We start from the raw sequence: 23428 nt of genomic DNA, 5'->3' as shown, positions 1-23428 counted from the left end.
TTGTTCTGTTGGTAGAGTTTCTAGTATCCAGGACCTTTCACCACTACTAAAGTCACAGTCACTTTTTTCTTTTTTTGAACCCTCTCACCTTAAGCACTTTGCCTCTTTTTTGCCAGAGCATTTTTTTCACCAGAGAATAACAGTTTTTGCCACAGTGACGTTGGCAGCAAGCCATTTCTTAGGATAAAAAGGAATTTTCATCTGTGGAAAAGTTGCTTTCGCCTTAGCGAAAAATACCACCTCTGAGGTGAAAACATTATGTTTTCTGCAAATCCAGCAAGACTGTTACTTTTCAGGGTTCTCACCATCTTGAACTTTATGTGATTGGGGACTGTGCCTTTAAGGGCTTCCCAGGCAGTGTAGCTGGGTGGGGTACTGTGAAGCTCTTGTTATGCCCATCCAATTGGAAATGGACACAGAATAAAGCAGATCTCAAGCATCTTAAGCACCAAGTGGTAATTGATAACCACAAACTTCATAGGACAGCCATCATTTTGCTGTGTAGCCGTAATATCCTCCATACCAGCTTAGATATTATGGCACTGTGATACTGCAGTGATGGGCCTTCTATAAACATGATTTATCTCTTTTGGGATTAATGCAATGTTATCATTTCATGCCATCGCAGCATGATGTGCTGTTTTTGCACTGCAGTGAGTTCGTCCAGCTGATCTATTGGTGACACCTGCAACAGGCAGTGTTTTTCATGAGAGCTCCCTCTCCCCCTTGAGAGCTATGGGAATGAATGGCTACTAAATTGCAATGCAAAAGCCTCCCGGCAGAATCCCAGAGGTGCTTTAATGCATTAGCTGTCACTTTTCAATAGTCCCCTCTCTATTTTATCATGAGGAAGAAATATGTCTTTTCACAACAGTTGGGCATATTCATCTGACAAATACAGTACAACAAAGGAGGCAGTCTGTATAATAACGTTTCTTTTGTTCTTCTTTGGGCCAAGCCATTTCTTTTAAATTAGTTTGCCATGACAAGTTGGTTCCTAATTAAACTATCAGAGGGGTAGCCGTGTTAGTCTGGATCTGTAAAAGCAACAAAGAATCCTGTGGCACCTTATAGACTAACAGACGTTTTGCAGCATGAGCTTTCGTGGGTGAATACCCACTTGCATCTGATGAAGTGGGTATTCACCCACGAAAGCTCATGCTGCAAAACGTCTGTTAGTCTATAAGGTGCCACAGGATTCTTTAATTAAACTATGCGTGTGAAAACACAGCTCTAGACTTGTCGCAATTTAGTTTTTATACCAGTCACTCCCATTATATTTAAGAGCTATTTGCATTGTCTATGAAAGGAACAATCTGTTTAATCAGCGAATATGATCTTGAACCAATATTTTGGCAGCTTTGCAGTTACACCTAAATGTAAACATCCCCCACTGAGACTGAATCTAATCTCTCAGTGTTAACCCAAGATCTGGAAAAGTATTACTGTGATAGAGCATTGTAGGAATGGAAGTATACTGTAGACTCTCCTATAACGTTATCTCTGATGCCTGGCCTTTGATGATTCAGCCCTGCTGCAGTTCATCAGAAACCCTTCAGTCAGTTTTTTCCACAAACACACGCCGGCGCCCCCATAGTGGAGGCTTCATACTTCTTAAACACTCCTATGAGGGCATGTGCTCTGTGTCTTGACCAACCTGAACCCTGGATCAGATAGCTGTGCCTCAGTCTTAAGCTACTCTTCAAACTCACTGTGGCCCTGAAAGAATCCTGCCCAGAAAAATCAAGGGCCTCTAAGCATCAATAACAGACAAGTTGGACTCTAAAATAAAATGTTGCTTTTCTATAGCATCTTTTCTCTATGGTATAAACTATTCCTACTGAGTTGGCTACTCCAGCACGAGTCCATGCTGCTCCACAGCGCACGCTGGTGTTCTGTATAAATTATTTAATAGCACCCAAAGGTTTTTAAGGCACTTCCTGTTAAGAATGTTTGCATTTACATGACCCAAGGATTTCAAAGCACTTTACAAACATTAGGGTGGATTTCATATCTGTGTTACGCCTGAGGGAATTCTGCACCAAAAATTTTAAAATTCTGTACCATAAAAATTCTGCATGCAATATTTTAACATTCTGCAAATTTTATTTGTCAATAAATAAATGTGTAGGCTCCAACATGGCAGTGGGGAGCATAGGCCACTGACTGCATGGAGGTGGGAGATCACCCTGCAGCCCTCACTTTCCCCCTAGGGATGTGGACTTGGCAGTGAGGCTGCATCAAACCATGTCACAGCAGAAGGGACAGGCCTGCCCAGAAACATCCCAGGGCCCTGCCCTTCTGCTCCAGGTGCACAAAGTGTGGGGCAGGCAGTGGGGAGTTTGGCAGGGGGGTCTGGATGCATGGGGGCTCCATATGCAGGAAGTGAGATGCAGTGGAGCAGAAGTTTCAGGGTAGGTGGCTTAGTGGGGCAGTTATGTGGCAGGGGGATGAGGCTTCGTGGGGGAGATCTGGGTATCGGGGGGAGGGGGTCCAGACACACAGGGTGGGTGAACAGGGGTGCAGTTCCCTGTTCAGTGACCTCTCTCCCCACGGCTGAGGAGCGATGGGGGCAAAAAGTGTGGGGGTTGGAGCTTCCTGCAGCTAGGGAGGTTTCTGGGGATATGTCTGACTCAGCCATGATCAAGGCCACTCTTTGCAGGGGAAGAGGAAGTCCCGTCCTCACTTGCCCCCAGCCCAGCTGGGACTAGCAGCTAAGCCTGGTGCAGGATAAGAGCCACTGTCCAGAGCGTCCCCAGCCCCCACCCCTCAGATTTACCTCTTCGTTGGCTGCTCTGGGCACCCAAAATGACATGCCCACACTGCTGAGCAGGGGCGGGTGACTGCTTTTGCGGCTTCCCTTTGCTTCCCTATCAGAAAGTCATTTTTCTGCAGGGAATCAAATAAATCTACAGGGGACATGAATTTTGCATGCACTCTGTGGTGCAGAATTCCCCCAGGAGTAACACTGAGTACAAGTTCATCAGTGAAATGTTGCCTAAAAAGCCTTCTTTTGAGTGGGTCCATCCATGGCTGTAGTTGGGAACGGCAAGGAGCCCCAGCTACTGCTGCTCCAGAAGATATTCAAGCCCATTTTGTTCCTTATTGTTGCTCAGCAAGTGGGAACATATTTCTCATGCAAGAATGCACTAATGGAATGCTAGCTTTAAGATCATAGCATCATTATGTTACACATCTAGTGTGTGAAAGCAAGGAACCTATAAACACCCCAGTGTCACGTGAAATGTGGCTATTGTCCTCTCTATGCGGGGGGCTTTCCAGCACTGTAGCTACACCAGAGCAAATCCCCACTGTAGGTGAGCTACATCAATGGAAGATAAGGCTTGCACTGGCTATTTCCACTAGTAAGTTGCCAGAGTAAGTCAAACTGGTGCAATGTGTCTTTACTCGGGGTTTGCACCTACAGCAATGTAATTACACCAGTGCAAATTTCCCTTAGCTATGCATACAACTGAAAACTACCACAAGAATGCTTTCTAGGTATATTAAACATGAAGGCACTTAACTGCAAATAAATAAATAAGCCACATATTAGGTGTGTTTGTCTTCGCAAGGTGTGTCACGAAACTCTTCTCTGATGAAAACCCTGCACTGGAAACTTTGCCGACCTTTTGACATTTTCAGCCTGTCGCACCCTCTATCTGTAGGGTGTCTGTGGCATACTCAGGAGAGGTCCCATGGGCTTAAAGGACTCTAAATGAACTCCTGTTGTCTGATTCGCCATTGAATCATATGGAGGTAGAGGGAAAAGTGAGCAATGAAAAGCCTGAACTAAGTGCATTGACTGGCAATTCCTAGGAAGAAAAAAAAAGAATCCCCTTTGGGTAAAGACTCAGTATTTCATGTTGTTTATCTGGGAAATATCAGTGACACCTGCGGTGCTGTATAAATAAAATCATGATTATTAATATCTACCTCCACCCTATTATGAAAACATGAGCTGTTCTCTAGCAGTCAACTATGGCTCTCGTGATTCTTTGATGTGGTCAGCAGATGCCTGCTTTTTCAATGAAATGTTTATTGAATGTTTTAAAACACCATGCACAGAAAAACACACACTAACTCTGATCCATTGCCCATTGAGTTCAGCTGACAGATGCATTGGCTTCAGAGGGAGTTGGATCAGATGTACATAGAATGCTGAAGACATACAAAAGACTAGCAGGACACAGAGTTTAGAGTAGGAATTATATTTGATGTTCTGAATGGTGTATGGACAACTTTTCATGAATACTTACCAATGAAACCACCCTCAGCCTGACTGAAACAAAACATGAAGAATTGCAGGCAGCTTATGAAGACATTCCAAGAAGATTTTCATGCTATTTCAGACTCCTGGCAAGATTAGGAAAAAATATTTCTATAATAACAAAGATCCTGCATTTTAAGGTCACTTCTGCACATTTCAGAGCCCTTTCCCCCTATCCTACAGTGTCTTAGTCATTACCAAATTCCAGGCAAGAAAACAAATGACATGCTGAAAGCAAAACACAGAAGGATGCCTGCTTATAGACAGTCACCACACAGCCAGCTGGGCATCTCGGAGGATGAAGCTAAATGAAGGAAAATAGGGAGAGTCTCATCTCCTCCGCAAGGTAAAGTATGTAGTAAATAAGCTCTCTACCAGATAGCCAGAGGTGCTGTGTATGAGGGGTCAAGTGCCCCCCCAGATTGGCCTGCCAGGGGCAGGGAGGGAGAGAGGCTCTGGCCTGCTCTCCCTGCGCCTCCCCCCACCCCCGACGCTCTCCCTAGAAGCCGGGCAGGGAGCGGAATGGAGCCGCTCCTACCTGAGAGACACTGGGTGTGAGGCAGCAGTAGCCCACTCCATGCCTGGGCTCGGCTACCAGGGACTGGGGCTAAGTGAACTGGATCCCACCCACCCGCCCATCTGGCATGCTTGTCACCCCCTGCCCAGGCAGGGAGTGGGCTGCTGCTACCTTTCAGCCAGGCTCTCTCAGGCAGAAGTGACTCCATCTCGCTCCCCACTCAGCTGCCAGGGAGAACAGCTGAACGTGCAGGGACAGAGAGCCTCCCCCCACCCACCCCAGCAGGTAACGTGGGGTGGGGAGAGTGCTGCAGCCCCAGGCTGGGCATGGGGGTGTGTCACTGGGCAGGGGAGACAGGTGGGGTGGTCACAAGTCCGCCTCTTTACATTGTGCCCCCCCAGTAGAGGGCGGCATCAGTCGTCTATGCAGAGGTGACACATGGGAGGGTGATGGGGGTAGGGGGGTCACAAGCAGCTGAACATGCCAGAGTCAAAGGTAGATTACCACACGGGCTGACAGGGCACGTTCCCGGGGGCCCCGGCCCTGCCCCTCCTCTCCATTGCCCTCAGCTGTGGTAAGAGCCACCCAGGCAGCTGTGGGGCACCCCGGAGCCTCCACCTGCCTTGACGGGGGGGGGGCTGGGATGCATAAGAGCAGCTCCTGGCACATGGCCCTGCCCCCAGGGTATGCCCCAGGCCAGGTGGAAGGTCCAGGGCCCCCACAGTAGGAGCTGTCTGAGGTAAATGCTGCCCATCTGGAGCCCGCACCCCAAACCCCTTCCCACACCCCTACCCCCTGCCCTAGGTCAGAACCCCCTCCTGGATCCCGCACCCCACACTCCCTCCCACACTCCAACCCCAGCCCTGAGCCCCCTCCCACACCCAAACTCCCTCCCAGAGCCTGCACCCCAACCCCCTGCCCCAGCCCTGAGCCCCTTCCCGGAATCTGCACCCAGCACCTCCTCCTGCACCCTAGCCCCGATCCCTCTCCCGCACCCAAACTCCCTCCTGAAGCCCGCACCATCACCCCCTACATCCAAACCTCCCTGCCCCAGCCCTGAGCCCACTCCTGCAGTCCGAACCCCTCAGCTTCAGCCTGGAGCCTCCTCCTATACCCCAAACCCCTCATCCCTGGCCCCACCACAGAGCCTTTACCCCCAGCCAGAGCCCTCACCCCAACCCTGGGAAAGTGAGAGAGAGCCAGCAACAGAGGGTGGGGAATGGAGTGAGTAGGGGCAGGGCCTCAGGGAAGGGGGCAGGGCAAGGGTGTTTGGTTTTGTGCAATTAGAAAGTTGGCAACCTAGGGGAAGCACAAGTAGAGAAGGACGGAGTAGCTCCCCCCCCCCGCCCCACAGGTAATGAGGGGGCAGGGAGAGCATGGCAGCCCCAGGCTGGGCACGAGGGGATGGTCACTGGGCATGTAGACATGTGGGGTGGTCACATGTCCTCCCCTTTAGATTGTGCTCTCCCACCACCACCCCAGTATGGGGAGGCACCACTCATCTATGTTTGGAGGCAAGATTGCTTTGCGACACAGAAAGAAACACTTCAAGGTTGTTGGTAGCATTCACAGAGCAGCTGCAGATGATGGTGAGCTGGTTCTGGGCCCAAGAAACAAGTACGGACTGGTGGGATCACATTGTCATGGGATGACAAGTGGTGGGTGCAGAATTTTTGGATGTGCATTCCTGGATCTGTGTGCCTAACTCTCCCCAGCTCACCTGTGCAGGGACACCAAAATGAGAGCTGCGCTGACAGTTAAGAAGCAAGTGGCAATTGCACTTTGGAAACTTGCAACCCCAGATTGCTACCAGTCAGTTGGGAATCAATTTGAAATTGGGAAATCCATCCCAGCGGTGGGGCTGGGGCCAAAATGCAGTTGGGCAATAGATGGCACACATATTTTAGCACCAGCCACACAGTGTATCAACAGTCAGGGCTACTTTTCTGTGGTAATGCAAGCACTGGTGGATCACTGGGGTCCTTTTACTGACCTCAGTTTAGGCGGGTCAGCGAAAGTTGCATGACGAACTCATCTTTAAAAACATAAAACTGTTCAGAAAGCAAGAAGCAGGGACTCTCTTTCCTGATTGGGGGATTACCATTGGGAATGTTGAAATGCCCATAGTGATCCTGGGAGACCCAGCCTATCCCTAGCGCCTCTGGCTCATGAAGCCTTACATGGGCACCTCAGCAGCACCAAGAAGTGCTTCAACTACAGGCTCAGCAGGTGCAGAATGACAATGGAATAGGTCTTTGGCTGTTTGAAGGGGTTGCTGGCATGGTTTACTTTCTAGATTGGACCTCAGTGAGAGAATATCCAAATGGTTATAGCTGCCTGCTGTGTCCTGTATAACTTCTGTGAAGCAAGGCAGGGAAATTTTCCGCTGGGGAGGAGGGCAGAGATGGAGCAGCTGCCTGCTAAATTTCGACAGCCAGATATCAGAGCTATTAGAAAAGCTCCTTGTGGAGTTTAATGGCTCAGGAAGACTATTTTAATAGTGAGCCAGTGTAGTGTGTGTTGCTGTAGTGTGCTCTATCTGGCCTCACTCTTTTGCAGCAGGGCATGAATCGTGTAGCGATTGCTCTGTATGTAGGGCCTGGTCTACTAGGACTGGCCCTGGTTTGTGCTGGCTTTCCCGCAGCATGCCGCGCTCCTCCTCCAGTGACCTCTCCTCGGCGATCTCGCTGGCAACCATCATCTAATTAAGTAAAGTAAAGTAAGTACACGCCTGGTCCAGTATTTTAAAAATCTCGGACAGACCAATGTACAGCCACCTCCCACCCCAGAAAGGAAAAGGAAAGAAATCGTCTCTTGACTCTTTGTAAATGTCCCCTATGTGTACTGAATGCTGCTGGGTAGGATGCTGATGGCGCGCCACGGCAGCATCCCTCCCCCCTCCCTCATGGGTGACTGATGGTGTGGAATGTCACTGACGTCCTCACTCATCCACTCAGCCATCACTGTAGATGATGTAGTGCAATAGGACCTGTCCTCATCATCAGCATCATCATATCATCTACCTGCTGGTAGATGGCCTCTTCATCAACTTCATAGGGGCTGGGCTCCCCTCACCTCCACCCGTGTAAGAGAAAGTAAAAGATCTGTAAATGCCTGCCTGGAGCAGCAGGCTGCTGCCTTACATCCTCATCTCATTTCCTTCCTCTTACACTGTTTCTTATTTATGCATTCCTTACAAATGGGGACACATACAGGGGAACACCAGAACGGTAGCCCAGGAGGGAGAGAGGAGGGGAGGACAGGTGGGGTTGTTGCAGGGGCACCCTCCTGTGAATGCACGCAGCCTTGTCATTCCTCCTGGATCTGCTGTGCTCTGTAGTTCTCTGATACTCTGAAACCATAAAACCTAAATACCCCTGCCCATAATTTTTATGTTTTCTTCTTTTTATTTTTTAGATATTTAAATTGACTAGTCAGGTGACAGTGACAAAAGGCAAAACAGCTCCCATGTTGCCCCGCTATGGCGTATGCCAGGGCAATCCAGGGAAAATGGGGCAAATGATTGTTTGGCATTGCTTTCCCCGAAGGAGAATGACTGACTACATTTACCCAGAGCCACCCACCACAATGAAATTTTTGCACCATCAGGGGATCTCAACCCAACCCAGAAAGGTGCAGGGGAGGGGACATATGGGGCAGAACAACAGGGGGTTTATGCTGCGGATTACCTGCTGCAGCAGTGCAGAGGAGATAGGATTGCATGGTGCTGTGTGTTTGTTCACAGACACAGACACAGACTGTGTTCATGTCATGAGAAATGTATCTTTGCAAAGGAATTCACTTCCTCTTTCCCATCACACTCCAGACTGTCTCTGCCACAGCCACCCAGCCAGGCTCAAAGATTAGGAGAGGTGGCGAGGGAAGACAAGCAGGCGACTCAAACGCTGCTTGGACTAATGAGGGAGCAAAGCCGGACACGCTCTGGCTTGGATGTTCTGCAGGACCCGCAGGCAGAGGACACAGTCACCTTTAGCAGGGTACAGAGATGGGGGGCAGGTAGCAGCAGGTCACACACACACAGTGCAAGCAGTACCCCTGTGGGGTATGGGGAGGTGGTTTTGTGGTTCTGTGGGTGGTATGTAACTGCAGATCCTAGTCAACAGTAACTTGTAAAAAAAGGGCAGGGTCAGCTTCTCTCTGCAAAAAAAACAACAGTCACCGTCACGCACGCTCTGCTCACTGAGTTCCCCATGGTCCACCAGTGCTCGCAGCACCATTGAAAAAAGCCCATTCTCAGCAGCTGCTGACTGTGGAGGTGGGCGGTTCAATGATGACAGTTACCCAAAACCACCCTCCACATTTTTTTTCCCAGCATGCATTGGGGGGAATCCCAGAATTCAATGGGCAGTGGGTGAACTGTATTACTGTGGACTCACACAGTCGAATTAGTGTTTTTAGTGTGGATACAAATAGGACTATAACGTTGTCAATGCCTCTGTTAATATGGTTTGTGAATGATGTTATTGGTTCTGTGACACAGTACAGTAGCAGGAAATTAGTGGGTGTCAGACCTGTCCAGCAGCAGACAGCAGCCGTTGTGAAATAATAAAGATGAATTTTGTTCCAAAAATAGAATTTTATTCTGTTCCACGAACAGAGAATTTTTTTAAAAATTAAAATTTACCAAATTAAGAAAACAGAATGTAATGAAGGGGAAAGAACACGTTTCCATTTCAGGTACACATACACCAACCATGGCTTTCACAGATCAGTGTATGGGAAGCTGTGATTGTCTTTAATGTCCCCCAGGGTAGAGTGGTAGGGGTAGTGTAGTGACCCCTTGATGCCTTGTTGAGGTGGGATACAGGGAGTTCCTGATATTGAGTTCTCTATGAGCTGCGGAGGGAGGTGAGCATGGGCTTGTTGAACCTGCGGGTCTGCCAAAGTCTGCAGCAGCTCAGTTGCTGTTTAAGAAGCAAAAGCATCTCCTGCTGCACATCCCTCTCCTTTTCCTGTGCCTTTCTGCTCTCCACTCTAGCCTTCTCCATGCTGCCTGCAAGGGTGATCCTCCAGGCCCTGTGCTTGTTCTCTAGTACAGCACTGGCTTGCAGGCGCTCCTGGAACATGGCATCCCAGGCACTCCGCAGGTGTGAAGGAAAAGACCCTAAAGCCACAGTGACAACAGCTGCAGCTACAACACATAGAGGTACCATTGTCAGTGTATTCATGATGGAAACTGAAACTTAAGAACTCACTGCCCTTGCGCCCCAAAAGTTGTAAGCGCCACATTCTCACTTCTGCTTGGAATTGAGAGGGCTCAGCAGCCATCACAGCCCCAGCCATGGTGAGTAGGGCCCCTGGGGGGGCCTGGAGAAATGGGAGAGGGGAAGGGAATAGCTCACAGGCATGATTACAGTTGCAGATGGCAATGGAACTGATTACTGGCACCATTTTCCACAGGCGGTGGCTATTTTAGCTGATATCTCACTCCTGAGAGTAATAGAGGCAGAAGGAGCACAGGAGCTGCTGGCATCCAGATGCTGCCCGGGCCGGCCTACTGCTAGCCTGTGCACTGCAAAGGAGCCTGCTGAAGTGATCGGTGAATGGCGTGGGAGAGTGGCAGAAGAAATAAGGCAGCCATCCCCAGAAACCTTCGGCAGAGGATTGCAAACTACCACCATGAATGTTTCATTGAGCTCTCTCAGGAGGATTCATGGGACATACCGGTGCTCATAAACAAACTCTCTGCATGACCCCTGTGCCTAATTCTAGAGAGGAATGAAAGCAGAGAGCAACTCAGTCTCTCTCAGTTGTCCCACTACCTCTTTTAGGACAAGTAAAAAAAGAGTAAATCAACAGATGTGTCCTGCTATGTCAAAGTAAACTGCACACTTACCAGAGGTTCCTTTCCCCTGCATCAGGCTCACCCGTGCTTGACTGCCAGGACCGGCTGGACTGTGGTGGAGTCAAAAACATGTCCTGGTTTGCTGCACAGCTGAATACCCTAGTCGCCTAAACCCCATACTCCTCCTCCTCCTCCACCTCGTTGTTCATGGCAAGGGACTGTGATTTGAGCCCCTCGGAAGTATCCACAATGCTCTTGGGGATGGGGGTGGTGTCTCCGCCAAGGATGGCTTGCAGCTCATTGTAAAAGCACCAGAGCTGCGACTCAGCATCAGCTCCATCGTTGGCCTCCCTTGCCTTCTGGTATGCCTTGGCTTTCATGCAGCACTGCGGCTGGTCCCTCTTGTAGCCCTTCTCCAGCATCCGCCAAGCAATCTGCTCATAGATGTCGATGCTTCTACAGCTGAATCGGAGCTGTGCCTGCACGGCCTCCTCTTCCCACGGTCCTGTGGAGCCAATACCTAATAGCAGGTGTGTGTCTGCAGTGTGTAGCCGGCATGATCAGCTGGGCAGTTAATGGTAACAATGGAGAGCTGCTAGGTGCGCTCACCAAGCCAGGCCACCAGGAAGACATTTCAAAAATTCACAGGGCTTTAAAGGGCAGGGGGCAGCTTCCTGTGTACCTGGCCCCTGGGTAGCAGAGTTCACAATGGTGACCACAGTGGGCAGCTCCTGGGGGTCAATAACAATCGATCTAAGTGACACAGTGTCTACACTATCACTGTGTTGACCTAATTACATCAATCCTGACTCTACACCGCTCGGGGAGGTGGTGTTATTAAGTCAGCAAAGCAGAGCGCTTACATCAGCAGGAGTGAAATTTAAGTGTACACACATACACAGCTCGGTCGACATAACCTGCCTTGTGTTGACCTAGCCATGTAGTGCAGACTAGGCCTAAAGTTTGAAAACTTCTGACACTTCACCCTTCACCAAAATGCAGCCAGCTCTGGCATGGAGCATGGCCCTTATGTGGCAGTGTATAGCAACACTAAACTTTAGCCTGGGACAGAGAGTAAAGAGCCTCAGCTTGTTAGAATACTGAAATAGCAAAATACTATGGTCACTTGCAACTACAGGGAAATTTAGGTAACTAAAACTATTACTGGACGTGTAATTTGGCCAGAAAATTGGGACTGGTTACCCCCTGTCTTTTATAAAGTGTTGCATGTGATCTTCAATATTGGGGGCTGCCATTTTCCACCTAATCCCAGATCTGGCCTCTTTGGCCACACACTGCTCCACCATTGTATTGGCTCAGTACTAACTTGCAGAGGAGACTGCCCATTATGGAATCCTCTTAATTTTCACAGAGGTCACCCATCCAAACAATGACCACACCACATACCTTCTGAAATCAGCCAAGAGCACAGCCTAGGGATGCCTGGCTGCAGGCCACACTGCTGTAAACAATCAAACAGCTGATACACACAGACAAGAAGGCTAAGTCAGGGATCAGTATAGCTATTTGCCTCCAGAAACAGAACCGTCCTTGAGGGAGTCTTACACCTTTTCCCAGAAGAAAGCTCCTATTATCAGCTTTTAGGACAATGTCTTATTTATAACCTAGCTAAACAGGCAGATAAATGGACATTAATAAGTTTACTGAAAGTTGGCAGCACAGCAGCTCAAGCCCAAGGGCCTTTTACCAAGAACTGTGTTTAGCATACTCCATGCATGTAAGTTTGATGATAGCAGCAGAGATGCATATCTAGTAAGCAGAACCACAGTCACTAACATGAGAGAGGGGTGCTGCTAGACAACTTCTTAGTTCAAGGTTCCTTGCCCTGAAAACTGTTTGCAATAATACAGTCTGTCATGTCATTGCTCTCTACACAACATTAAGAGTATGGGGGAAATCACTTGGGCACAGTTTGATGTCCAAAAAAAAAAAATGTGTTTATTAACTATGTACAATTATACAAGACCTAGCTCCCTGTGTACACTGCTCAAAGGCGGTGGTTATAAGAGGACAGTGGAGGCTAAGCCTCCCCAAACAGCCAGCCCGCTGCCTTTGGAGCATGCCGCTGCTGAAAGGGTGGGTGTCCTGGCCAGGGCCTCGCTCATGCTCCGCCCTGAGGCTCTGCTCCCACTCATCCTCTTCCCCTGAGTCTCTGCCTCTTCCCATCCCTGCTCCGCCCACATGGGAGCCTCACGGGAAGGGGTGAATATGCGCACAAGCTGGTCGGCTGACAGGCAGGTGGCGGGGGTCCAAGGAGGGGGCAAGAGGCATGAGTGGTGGGCCTCGGGGAGGGGGGCTGAGTGGGTCCAGGGGTGCAGCATGGATGGGGCTTCAAGCAGAGGAGGTTGAGTGGAGGCAGGCCTCGGGGCGGGGCCCCGGTCTGGGGGCGCACAGCCTCCCCAAATGGAGGAGTCATGCACCACCCATGGCACTTCTGTTCTCGCAGGATCCTGATGGGTTCAGCAATAGACAACAGGGAGGTCCACTACAGAGCACCCAGACTATTTCAAGGCTGATCCCCAATTCCCATACACTATCTGGAATTAGGTTTGTAAAACTAACTGTTTTATTGCAAGTACACAGTACTCATGCAGCTGTGTCCACAACAGATCAGAGAGCCTGACCACACCCAGTACACATACTGAGTTGGCTTACTAATGCTCCCTTGTTAAAAAACTCTTAGCTCAAGAGAAACAATTCTACTTCTTATTGGTGTCTTATCTTCTCATGCTCCTTGGTGCTGCTATTCATTTACTTAACCACACACTCAGTACCAAAAAGAAGAGTTATGCAATATCACACTGAATCATAGTATAGCCCTCAAAAACATGTGACAAAAAAAGTTTCCCAATTTTAAGTATTTATATAGCACAATGCAACATAATGCCCTTGATTAGATTCATAGATATTCTCTCTCTAATGCAGGACAATTCAAATTCTGGTAAGTGAGAACAGCAACAGTTCTGCAAGCTGCTACGTCTTTGAGCAAATTAGCAAAGCGCTGGTTTCTGATGGGCTCCTCATCAGTTTGTGTTACTAATCTGTAAATAGTAATGGTGGGTACAGTAGACATATGACACATGCTGCAGAGTTAAACACCATATCTCGACTAAGATCCATTCCTGGCTCTACATGATCAGGTTTTCGTATGTTTACTTTAAGGAAGAAGTAATATATGCTGTAACGCTGCAGATTTAAATGTATCTTGAAGGCATAATGCTGAAAACGGAACAATGTTTTATATATTTTATTCCTCACAGGGTCAGAGAAATGAGACCTTGCTATTGAAGATGATGTTGATGCTCTTAATATTTGGAAATCTGCAACTGATATGAATTGTTTTTAGCAACAAGAAAGGAAGGGAATGATTATCATTTTAATTTGGTTTAATATACTGTCCAAAGAACTAATGGTGCTAAGAGTCAGACATGCTGAGAAGTGAATCAGCAACCCAAATGATAGAAAGTATTAAATAAAGAAGGCTGGGGTTTTCAGATAGAACCTAAGAGAGTTAGGCACTTAGCTACTCTGGAAATTCAATGAGAATTGACTTCAGACTCTCTTGAAAATCCCAGACCAAATTTTAAAAGCCCAGTAAAACAGTAGACTACTCAGGGTGAGTTAGAGAAGCTTTATGCCACTTTGGTACAATCGCTCCTGAGCTATGCACTGTGATCCTAGGCTATCGCTGAGTATCCAGCCCTGAACCTTTTATCAGCTGCTTAGTCGTCCTAAATGTAGGTACCAAGTTACCAACTGCATAATAGGGACTAGACTTAAATTGTACTTAAGTTTGTATGGATTAACACCTGACCATTCTCAATTTGTGCACAGAAAAAAGTTAATGATGTATAATGTGCGATAACTGTTTATTATTATTTGGCAGGACAAAACAAATAGTCAAACATAATAGCAACACTAGACTGAAAATATCTCTGGCTCAGTTAACTGAGAATAAATGCAACACAAGCTCAGCAAATGAATGTTAGCATTATCACTTAGTGGATAAAGCTGTTATACTGCCACCCAGTGGTTAACATATATATGAATTAATTTATTTTTGACATCTGTGATAGGAAAGCCCATTGTCCACCATTTTATCTGAGTAACTATTGTAACTGTTTTCATAGGCAGGGAACCTAACTATCATCATGGCAAGTAAATTAGAGTATTTGTCTCAGGGAATACTTATTTACGGGATGTACTATGCCATATCACTGTGCGCTTGCCAATATTATCCTGCTGGTGTGAAAAGCCTGAAGTTGTGCTGCCGAAAGATATTGACACTCAAATGTGGCCAGCTGTCTGGCTCAAAGGAAAAATGAGCCAATTCTGAAATACTCCCTCTCAGTAACACTTCAGCTTCTGACTTGGTTACCCCATCCTTTATTGGTCATCCAAAACCATAAACGTTCCAGTAAAATTTATGAGAAGCCTAACATCCACTTAGAATACAATCCTAGCATATATATTAAGAATATTTTTAACACGTGAAAAAGCTTCTCACAATAAGTTTATTTTTCTCAGGGTATTTCTCCTGTGACCTCCCAATAAAAATCTTTAAATCTTTAACTCAGTGCTAAATTGGATCCTGGATCGGACAAGACATAAATACATGTAATTTTACTTTACATGTAATATGCTCCTTAAATAATAAATAAATATAATATAATATAATATGTCAGGCATATCAAACTTCTCCTATTGGTGTCCAGTCCATAGATCAATTATTGGGCCAGTGAAATTTACATACAATAAAGTAGCAGCCAAAAACTGACTGACTGCATGTGCATTTGGACTGGACTACCAACTCCACTTTCAACCTAGCTAATTTGATCTACGGTGATCAGAATGTATATAAAGAATTCCTTGGAGTGACTAGCAACTTACTGTCAGGCACAAGGCAATGTAGAATTTTAAATTTCAACTTGTGCTTAATGTAAATACACTTCTACCTCGATAAAACACTCAAAAAAATCCTACCGCGTTATAGGTGAAACCGTGTTATATCAAACTCACTTTGATCCACCAGAGTGCGCAGCCCTGCCCCCCCCAAGCGCACAGCCCCACCTCCCCAGAGCACTGCTTTACTGCATTATATCCAAATTCGTGCTATATTGGGTCACGTTATATCGGGGTAGAGGTGTACATCTCTGTGGAGTTACTATCTTCCTTCTTAAAAGAGAGTTAAAAACATGGCAGAATGTTAACATACAGTCTCTGTTATGCCAGTTATAGCCTTTGCAAGAAGAGTGTAAATCAGATAAGAATCCATTATTTAGCTATCAATATACTCTATCACGCAGAAACTTCGCTTAGTTACCCTGGCATTATTTTGTTGGTGAGGCCAACATAAGAGTACCATATCCCAGAAAACTAACATGTTGCCATCACTAAGCAGTGGATTACAGAATTATTTTAGTATGATCCTTCTGGGAAATTCCTGTAATAGTTCAGGAGGCCAGGGAGTGACTCTGAATTTAGTTGGAATTGAGGCAATTCTGTTTTACCTGTAAATTTGTCTTTTTCTCAATTCTTTACAACATAAACTTTAACCATAAAATGTACATATCACCATTAATTGGGCATGTAAATGAAACAGAGTTGGAGGCTCATGTATGAGTTTATGTGAAGCTAAAGGCATGAAGCAGGATCAATTGCTCCTCTTCTTGAGTGACAGTACCATCAGGGGTCCCAAGTGGCCCAGGTCAGACATCTGGGACATGGTGTTCATTGCTAAAACTATACAAATGCATAGGAAACTGCAGGCAAAATAATATTCTCAGATTAAGACTCAATCAGTTGCTCAGCTGGAGAGCATCCAATCATATGACTCACCAATACATATAAAGTTTTTAATTAAAAACAATACAGCTTTATTAGTCTCAGCTCTGTTAACTAATCAGTGAGTAATAATGTCATATCTGGAGTCTATCTTCCAAAACGTCATGATAACCACACTACCCTTAAAATGTATCCTTGGTTCTGTTCCTATTTCTGAAGGAAAGATACAGACAATGCCATGCGCAGCTTTGTTTTGATTCATTTATTTAAATGGCTTCCAGTACAAGGTAATTTGACAATTATAGCACTAAAAAAAATGGAAAAAACATGTAAAAGCTGTTACCAAAGCCTGATATCTAATTCCACAAGAGGCTATTATGCTAGTAAGGGCAGGTCTACACTAGAAGCACTACATCTGCCTAGCTGCACCGAGTGCAGGGTGACCAGACAGCAAATGTGAAAAATCAGGACAGGGGATGGGGGGGCAACAGGAGCCTATATAAGAAAAAGACCCCAAAATCGGAACTGTCCCTATAAAATCGGGACATCTGGTCACCCTACTGGAGTGTGTCTGGTGAAGATGCTGTATGCCAACGGGAGAGCACTCTCCTATCAGCATAATTACTGCACCTCCGCGAGCTATGTCAGTGGGAGAGCGTCTCCTGCCAACATAATGCCAGTGTGAACAGCGCTTAGGTTGCTGTAACTTGTGTTGCTCAGGGGGGTCTTTTTCACACCCTTGAACAATGTAAGTTACAGCGATTTAAGTGATAGGGTAGACCTGGCCTACACCGTGTGTGTGTATATATACACCTCTACCTCGATATAACTCAACCTGATATAACACGAATTCGGATATAATGTGGTAAAGCAGTGCTCCGGGGGGCGGGGGCGGGGCTGCGCACTCTTATGGATCAAAGCAAGTTTGATATAACGCGGTTTCACCTATAACGCAGTAAGATTTTTTTGGCTCCCAAGGACAGCGTTATATCGAGGTAGAGGTATATATATATATATATATATACACACACACACACACACACACACACACACACACACACACTCTCTGAAATGGGGCAATTACTTCAAAATTTTATTAGTGTATAATTGTTTATATATATGCTACCTGAAGAGGGAGTTTCTTTAAGAATCTAGCATACTTTGATAGACCGTCTTTGAAGATATTGCCAGCACAAGTTTCCAGTTATTGTTCAGGCTCTGGTGTGGGCTCAATTCCTGACAGCCTTACAGATTTCCAGTGAAAGTCACTTTGTCTCTATGTGGCTCAGTTAAAATGGGCATAATGCAACTTTCTCACAAACTGTGTTGGTCTGATTTTTAAATGACGCATGTTTGCAAGTGTTCGCAGGTCCAGGGCCTCAGGCTGTGAACTCTTTGGTGACAGGGATTGTCTTATAGTATGTGTTTGCACAGCACTTGGCACAATGAGGCCCCACAATCACAGCTGGGGCCTCTAGATACTATTATAATAATAAAAATAGTTTTCCTGCATATGTCCAAAGATTTCCACATTGTGTGTCACTCTGATTATTTGGGGACTCTAAGTACAACTTATTAATTCTGTTTGATGTTATGAAATTGTGAAATTGTTGTATCAGGAAATGCCTCTATAAGGATGTAGATTCCACCAGACCAGGGAGTTGTGAACCTTAATGATTGTTCTCTGACCAAAGGGTCTGCTAAGGAGATTGCCCAATTAGGGAAATCAGTTCAACCAAGTTTCTCTGCAGGAAGGGGAATCAGAAAATACCCAGCAGGAAAACAAAGAAACCAGATGTTGGTAGTGGCCATAAAAATTTGAGAGAAGACTCACCGATCAAGACACAGGAAGCTTTGGGCAGAAGAAAGGAAGAGAAGTGCATGCGTTCTTAGTAGGGGGTCCAGGGCTAGCCAAGTTCAAAGAAACCTAACTAACTTAGAAGTACTCAGTGATTCTAAAAAGAAACCATGAGCTGCAGAAGGAGGATCCTGGACAGCCCAGAGGAAGCCCAAGTCCAAAGAACTCTCCAGAATGGTTAGGAAACGGAGGTGTGCTTATTCTGTTGTCTGTGTATCTCTTGTGTTGCTAAGTAAAGAGTAATTGTGTTTTAGAATGCTGTGCAAAGTTAGTCTGTGTGTCTGTTGGCTTTCAGTGTCACAGGGGTAAGGTCTGGACTCTGTTCAGGAGACTTAAAGAGCACACAGGGCCCATCTCACTGGATCCCTGGGAAATGCCCAACCAGATTTGGGAGCTCTACTAGGGCTGTTTGTGTGGAATTGTCATATAATATGTTTTCAGTTATTTTTGCTAAGATGCCTAGAAACTTATGGAAAGAGGTACCTATACGATTAAAATGCATTATTATTTTAAGTTTATAACATCATATAGTGCCTGGCATCTCAAGATTAATAACCTGATACTGAACTATCTGAGATTTTTGGCGGGGTTGCCATGTCCCTAAAACTCTTCTGATTGTTCTGATGTTTATGCTGGTTCATCTTCTGCAGCATTCACAGAGGGCCCCTCTGCATTATGTGACTCTGAAATTATTGCAAAAATATAAGACATATTAAAAATAATTAATTGGTAAGATGATTCCTGGCTGATACTTTGCTAGTCATTGAATTAAACAGATATGGGTCAACTGAGGCTATCACTCACTAATCTGCACCCCCGGGTCATTTTAGTGACTTACAACTGTTATTCTAAAATCGTCACAGGTTACTCTTTCCACTTCCATATTAACGTGCTTCAGTTTGTATATGTAGTTCTACACAGTGCATTTCTCAACTCCACAAGGCCCTGTTTTTACAGAATGTCCTGCACAACCTACACAAACATGTCACTGTGGCACTGGTTTCCTGCTTATTAAATGCAATGGCCCACCTATTGTGGGTCAATTAGTCACTTTCAGACCTCCTCACGGTTGGTCGTGCTTCAAGGAACTGCCTTTCTGTTCTGTGTTTGTACAATGCCTAGTACAATGGGGTTTTGGTCCATAACTGGGACTTCTAGACACTAGAGTAATACAAATAAATAAATAAATAAATAAATAATAATAAATGCTACTCTGGCTCTAGCTACTTCCAAAATCATGAGTTACAATGACACAAGGTTATATCCCTGACTCACCTGAATCTGTGTAATGAATTCCTTCAATTGGTGAGACTAAGTATTTAAGAAGCCAAGAGTTAGCAGGGGTTCTTCTTAAGACATTTCCCATGTGACAGAAGGGGAATATGTGCTGTGACAAAGTTCCTCCTCTACCTTGGTGGGTCCTGCGCTTATTGGGAGATTTGCTCACCTCAGTGATCTTCCCCACAGTCTGGGTCAACTCCTCCTGTGTCTGATCAGGAGTGGGGAGGTTTGGGAGGAACCCGTGTCCGCCCTCTACTCCGGGTTCCAGCCCAGGGCCCTGTGGATTGCAGCTGTCTATAGTGCCTCTTGTAACAGCTGCATGACAGCTACAACTCCCTGGGCTACTGCCCCATGGCCTCCTCCAAACACCTTCTTTATCCTCACCACAGGACCCTCCTCCTGGTGTCTGATAAGGCTTGTACTTCTTAGTCCTCCAGCAGCACACCCTCTCACTCTCAGCTCCTTGCGCCTCTTGCTCCCAGCTCCTCACACACACTTCCTCACCTCTGGCTCCCCCTCACCTGACTGGAGTGAGCTCCTTTTTAAACCCAGGTGCCCTGATTAGCTTGCCTTGATTGGCTGCAGGTGTTCTAATCAGCCTGTCTGCCTTAATTGGTTCTAGCAGGTTCCTGATTACTCTAGTGCAGCCCCTGCTCTGGTCACTCAGGGAACAGAAACCTCTTTCTCCAGTGGCCAGAAGACCTCCTTTCTGCTCCTCTGCTGTAGAGGGTAGGAGGGAGAGGGCTGCTGCTGCTGTTGCTGTTCCTGCTGGGCCCTCACTGCTGCTACTGCTCTGGCTCCGGCTGCTCCCCTGGCTGGGCTAGACACCACCACCCACCCCCTTTCTCTGCTGTCTGCTTGCTGGCTGGCTGGTAGATTTCCCCCCCACCACCCAGTTGCTGCTGTTGCTCCACCCACAGCCCCTTTGGGGGGGGGCTGCTGGCCCGCTCCCCAGAGGAGGGGAGTAAGGGACCCCAGCTCCTGGCCTTGTTGCTGAGGAAGCCACCACCACCATCTTCTGGGCGGGGTCCCTCCTGCCTAGCCACCAGACCACCACCTGGAGCTGCTGGAGCTGCTGTGTTAGCTGCTGGGGAGCTGCTGGAGCCCCGAGGAGAAGGAGAGTGCTGCCTGCTGCTGCTGGAGGACCTCGTAGAGACTCTGAAGGCCACCGTGGAGGGGGCACCTAAGGACTGAGTATTTTTCGGACTGTGCTCTTGTGGTGGGGGCTTGGACTGTGTCTGTTGGGACACTGGGGGTGTGGCGTGGAGCCTGCCCCCGGTCCATCTGTGTCCCCTTCGCCCCACCACCGTCGTTGCCCCTCCACCACCCCGCTGGCGTTTTCCATCTGCCTCATTCTCCTGCCTCTGGGACTGAGCTGCTCACCTGGCTTGCCACGCCCACCTCCACCATTTGGGCCTGCAGCAGCAGCCAGCTGCATTGACTTTTTGCACAAGTGCCCGTGGGCGCACCCCACCCCACCCCTTGGCCTGACCCCTCCTTTGCCACATTTGTCTGCCCCGCCCATTTCCTCTGTGGCCCTGACTGTCCTGCCCCAGCCCTGCAGCTAGCCCCGTGGTCCCACTGCCCTGTTCCTGGTTTGATTTTCCCCCCGGCCCTGTGATCCCCCAGCCCTGATTGGCCCCTTCCCTCGTGCGCCCATGCCCCCTCCCATGCGCTTGTGCCCTTCCCCCATTTGAGTTTGCCCTTGTTCACTGCACCCCCCCCAATGTTGTTAGCCCCCCCTGTCCCCTAGTGCAACTAGAGGAGCTGGAATTCCCCTCTGGGTCGGTGGCCTGCCACCCTCCCGCCCCTGGGTCCTTGCTTGCTCCCCACGCCCCTTTAGCCTTCCCTTTTGGCACCCTCCTCCCTGCCTGCAGCCTAGCGGGAGGGTGGTCGCCTCCTTTCCCTCCTCCCCTCGCTGTTTGTCCCCTTCCCGCCTCGTTATGGCGGGGACTGCGGGAGACCTCGCGATGCTCCCACCGCCCCTCCTCCCGAAACCCCCGTGTCCAATCCCCAAGCCTCTACCTTGACCGCCGCTGCCGGTTTACCTGCCACTGCCCCGGCTGCGAGTATCGAGACGTCCGCTGCTGCCACGTCCTTCGCCCCTTCCGATTCGGAGGAGCCCCAGCCGGTCGGAAAGGTCGGGGTGGGAAGAAGGGTAAGGGCCCAGCTATAAAGACCAGGCCCTCCATGGCGGGGACTACCCCCGCTGCCATGGTCCCGGTACCGGCCGCGGCATCCCTCCCCGTTGTTCCCTCTACCAGCTCCGCAGGTGTCCCTCCCCCGGCCCCCAGGGCATATGCCCAGGTGGCGGCGGCCCCCCCGCCTGCCGCTATTCCTCCGCCTGCCGCTTCCACTACCATCTCTAGCGGCCGGGGCCCCTTTCCCACCTTGACTAGGAAGCACGGCGTCCGTTGCCTCCTGGTGCCTGCCTCGCCCCACGTCGAAACCTATGTGAGGGCGTTGGCGAGGGTAGTGGGGCCCACGGCCATTGTGGCGGCCTCCAAAATGTACGGGAAGGTGGTCTTCTTCCTGGCGTCGGAGGCCGCCGCCCAGGAAGCGGTAGAGGCGGGTTTGGCAGTGGGGGGCGTGTTTGTGCCCCTGGAGCCCTTGGAAGACCTGGGGGTCCGCTTGGTCCTGACCTCCGTCCCTCCCTTCCTGCCCAATGCCGCCCTGCTGCCCGCCCTTTCTGCCCTGGGGCACCCTATTTCTGTCATCAGCCCTCTCCCGTTGGGCTGTAAGGACCCCGCCCTCCGTCACGTCCTCTCGTTCCGCCGGCAAGTACAGCTTCAACTGCCGCCGGCGGCACGTGACGGAGAGGCGCCTTGTGGTCCCCTACCAGGAGCCCGCTACCGGGTGCATTATTCAACGGGGAGGCCGGTGCTACCTCTGCCGGGCGATGGGGCACGTCGGAGGACTGCCCCTTGGCCCGGCACGGAGGAGCGTCCGGGACCCCCGAGCCCCGGTATGGCGCCGGCCCCGTCACCGCCAGTGCCCCTAGCTGCCCAGCACCTGAAGCTGCCCCTCCTCCTTCTCAGTCCTCCGCTGTGGAGGAGGGTGCGGCGGAGATAACGCCGAGCGTGGGAGAGGGCCCGCCCCAGGGTGACTCCTCCCTCGTTCCTGTTGCCCCTCCGTTGCCTCCCCGAGTCCCTAAGCCGCTGCCCTTGCCTCCAGACCTGACCCCTGTTAGCCAGCCCCTGGATGATGCCATGGAGGGCTGGTCCTTAGTGCAGGGGAAGCGGGGCAAGCGGAAGGCTCCGGTCCCATTACATCTTTCGGATTCGGAGGCCCCCCGGAAGAGCAGGAAGGGGGTCTCTGATGACGAGCCTTCCGCCTTGCCCCCCGACGACGCCCGTTTTGTGGTGCCGGCTGGGCGCGTGGCAGCACCGGACGGTGGCGCTGCCCCTCCTCCAGGGTCCCTTCCTGAGGAAGCCCTCGAGAGCCCCCTTGCCCGCTTGCCATCCGCAGCCTCCGCGGGTGGACGTCGCTTCGGGTGTTGGCGGGGAGGACCCCGGGGTGGCGGACGGCGATCTCCCCTCCATCTACGAGGAGATCGAGGCCCTGGGTCTGACCCCGGTTACGCAGGGGGAGGACGACCCTTTACTAGCGGGCCTCGATCTGAGTGCCCTCACCTCGGTCCCCCTGTCCCCGGTTTCCCCTCCCCTGACTGCCGCTTCTGCTCCTGCCTCTGAGGGTCCCCTGGGATCCTCCATCATCCCGGCTGCGGGTGGCACCCCGCTGACGGCCGCCGAGCCCATAGAGGCGCCGGCCGATGCCCGCTGCCGGACCCGATTCCCAGGGGTGTCCTCTTGGGTGTGGGCCAACCGACCCTTGCCCTACTCTTGTCCCCTCCACCTCCCGTGATGCCATTGCCGCCTCGGGATACTCCCA

General features: G+C 49.2%; 1 protein-coding gene across 2 annotated transcripts in view; it reads right to left on the bottom strand.

Moving 5' to 3' along the window:
* Nucleotides 1-17435: 17435 nt before the first annotated feature.
* The window catches only part of LOC120395884, a 58522-nt gene continuing 52529 nt past the window's right edge, over nt 17436-23428 (bottom strand). Inside the window, exons 22-23 of one of the 2 annotated variants that reach the window (XM_039520645.1) lie at nt 19532-19567; nt 17436-18939 (exon numbers count right to left, since the gene is read on the bottom strand). In XM_039520645.1, coding sequence (XP_039376579.1) covers nt 18884-18939; nt 19532-19567 — 92 coding nt within the window. In that variant the 3' untranslated portion in view covers nt 17436-18883. The remainder of the gene's footprint in view (nt 18940-19531; nt 19568-23428) is intronic. The other variant, XM_039520646.1, reaches the window with a different exon arrangement.

This window comes from Mauremys reevesii, linkage group 1, assembly GCF_016161935.1.
Source record: "Mauremys reevesii isolate NIE-2019 linkage group 1, ASM1616193v1, whole genome shotgun sequence".
NCBI lineage: Eukaryota > Metazoa > Chordata > Testudines > Geoemydidae > Mauremys > Mauremys reevesii.
This window is presented reverse-complemented; position numbering and strand designations above follow the sequence as displayed.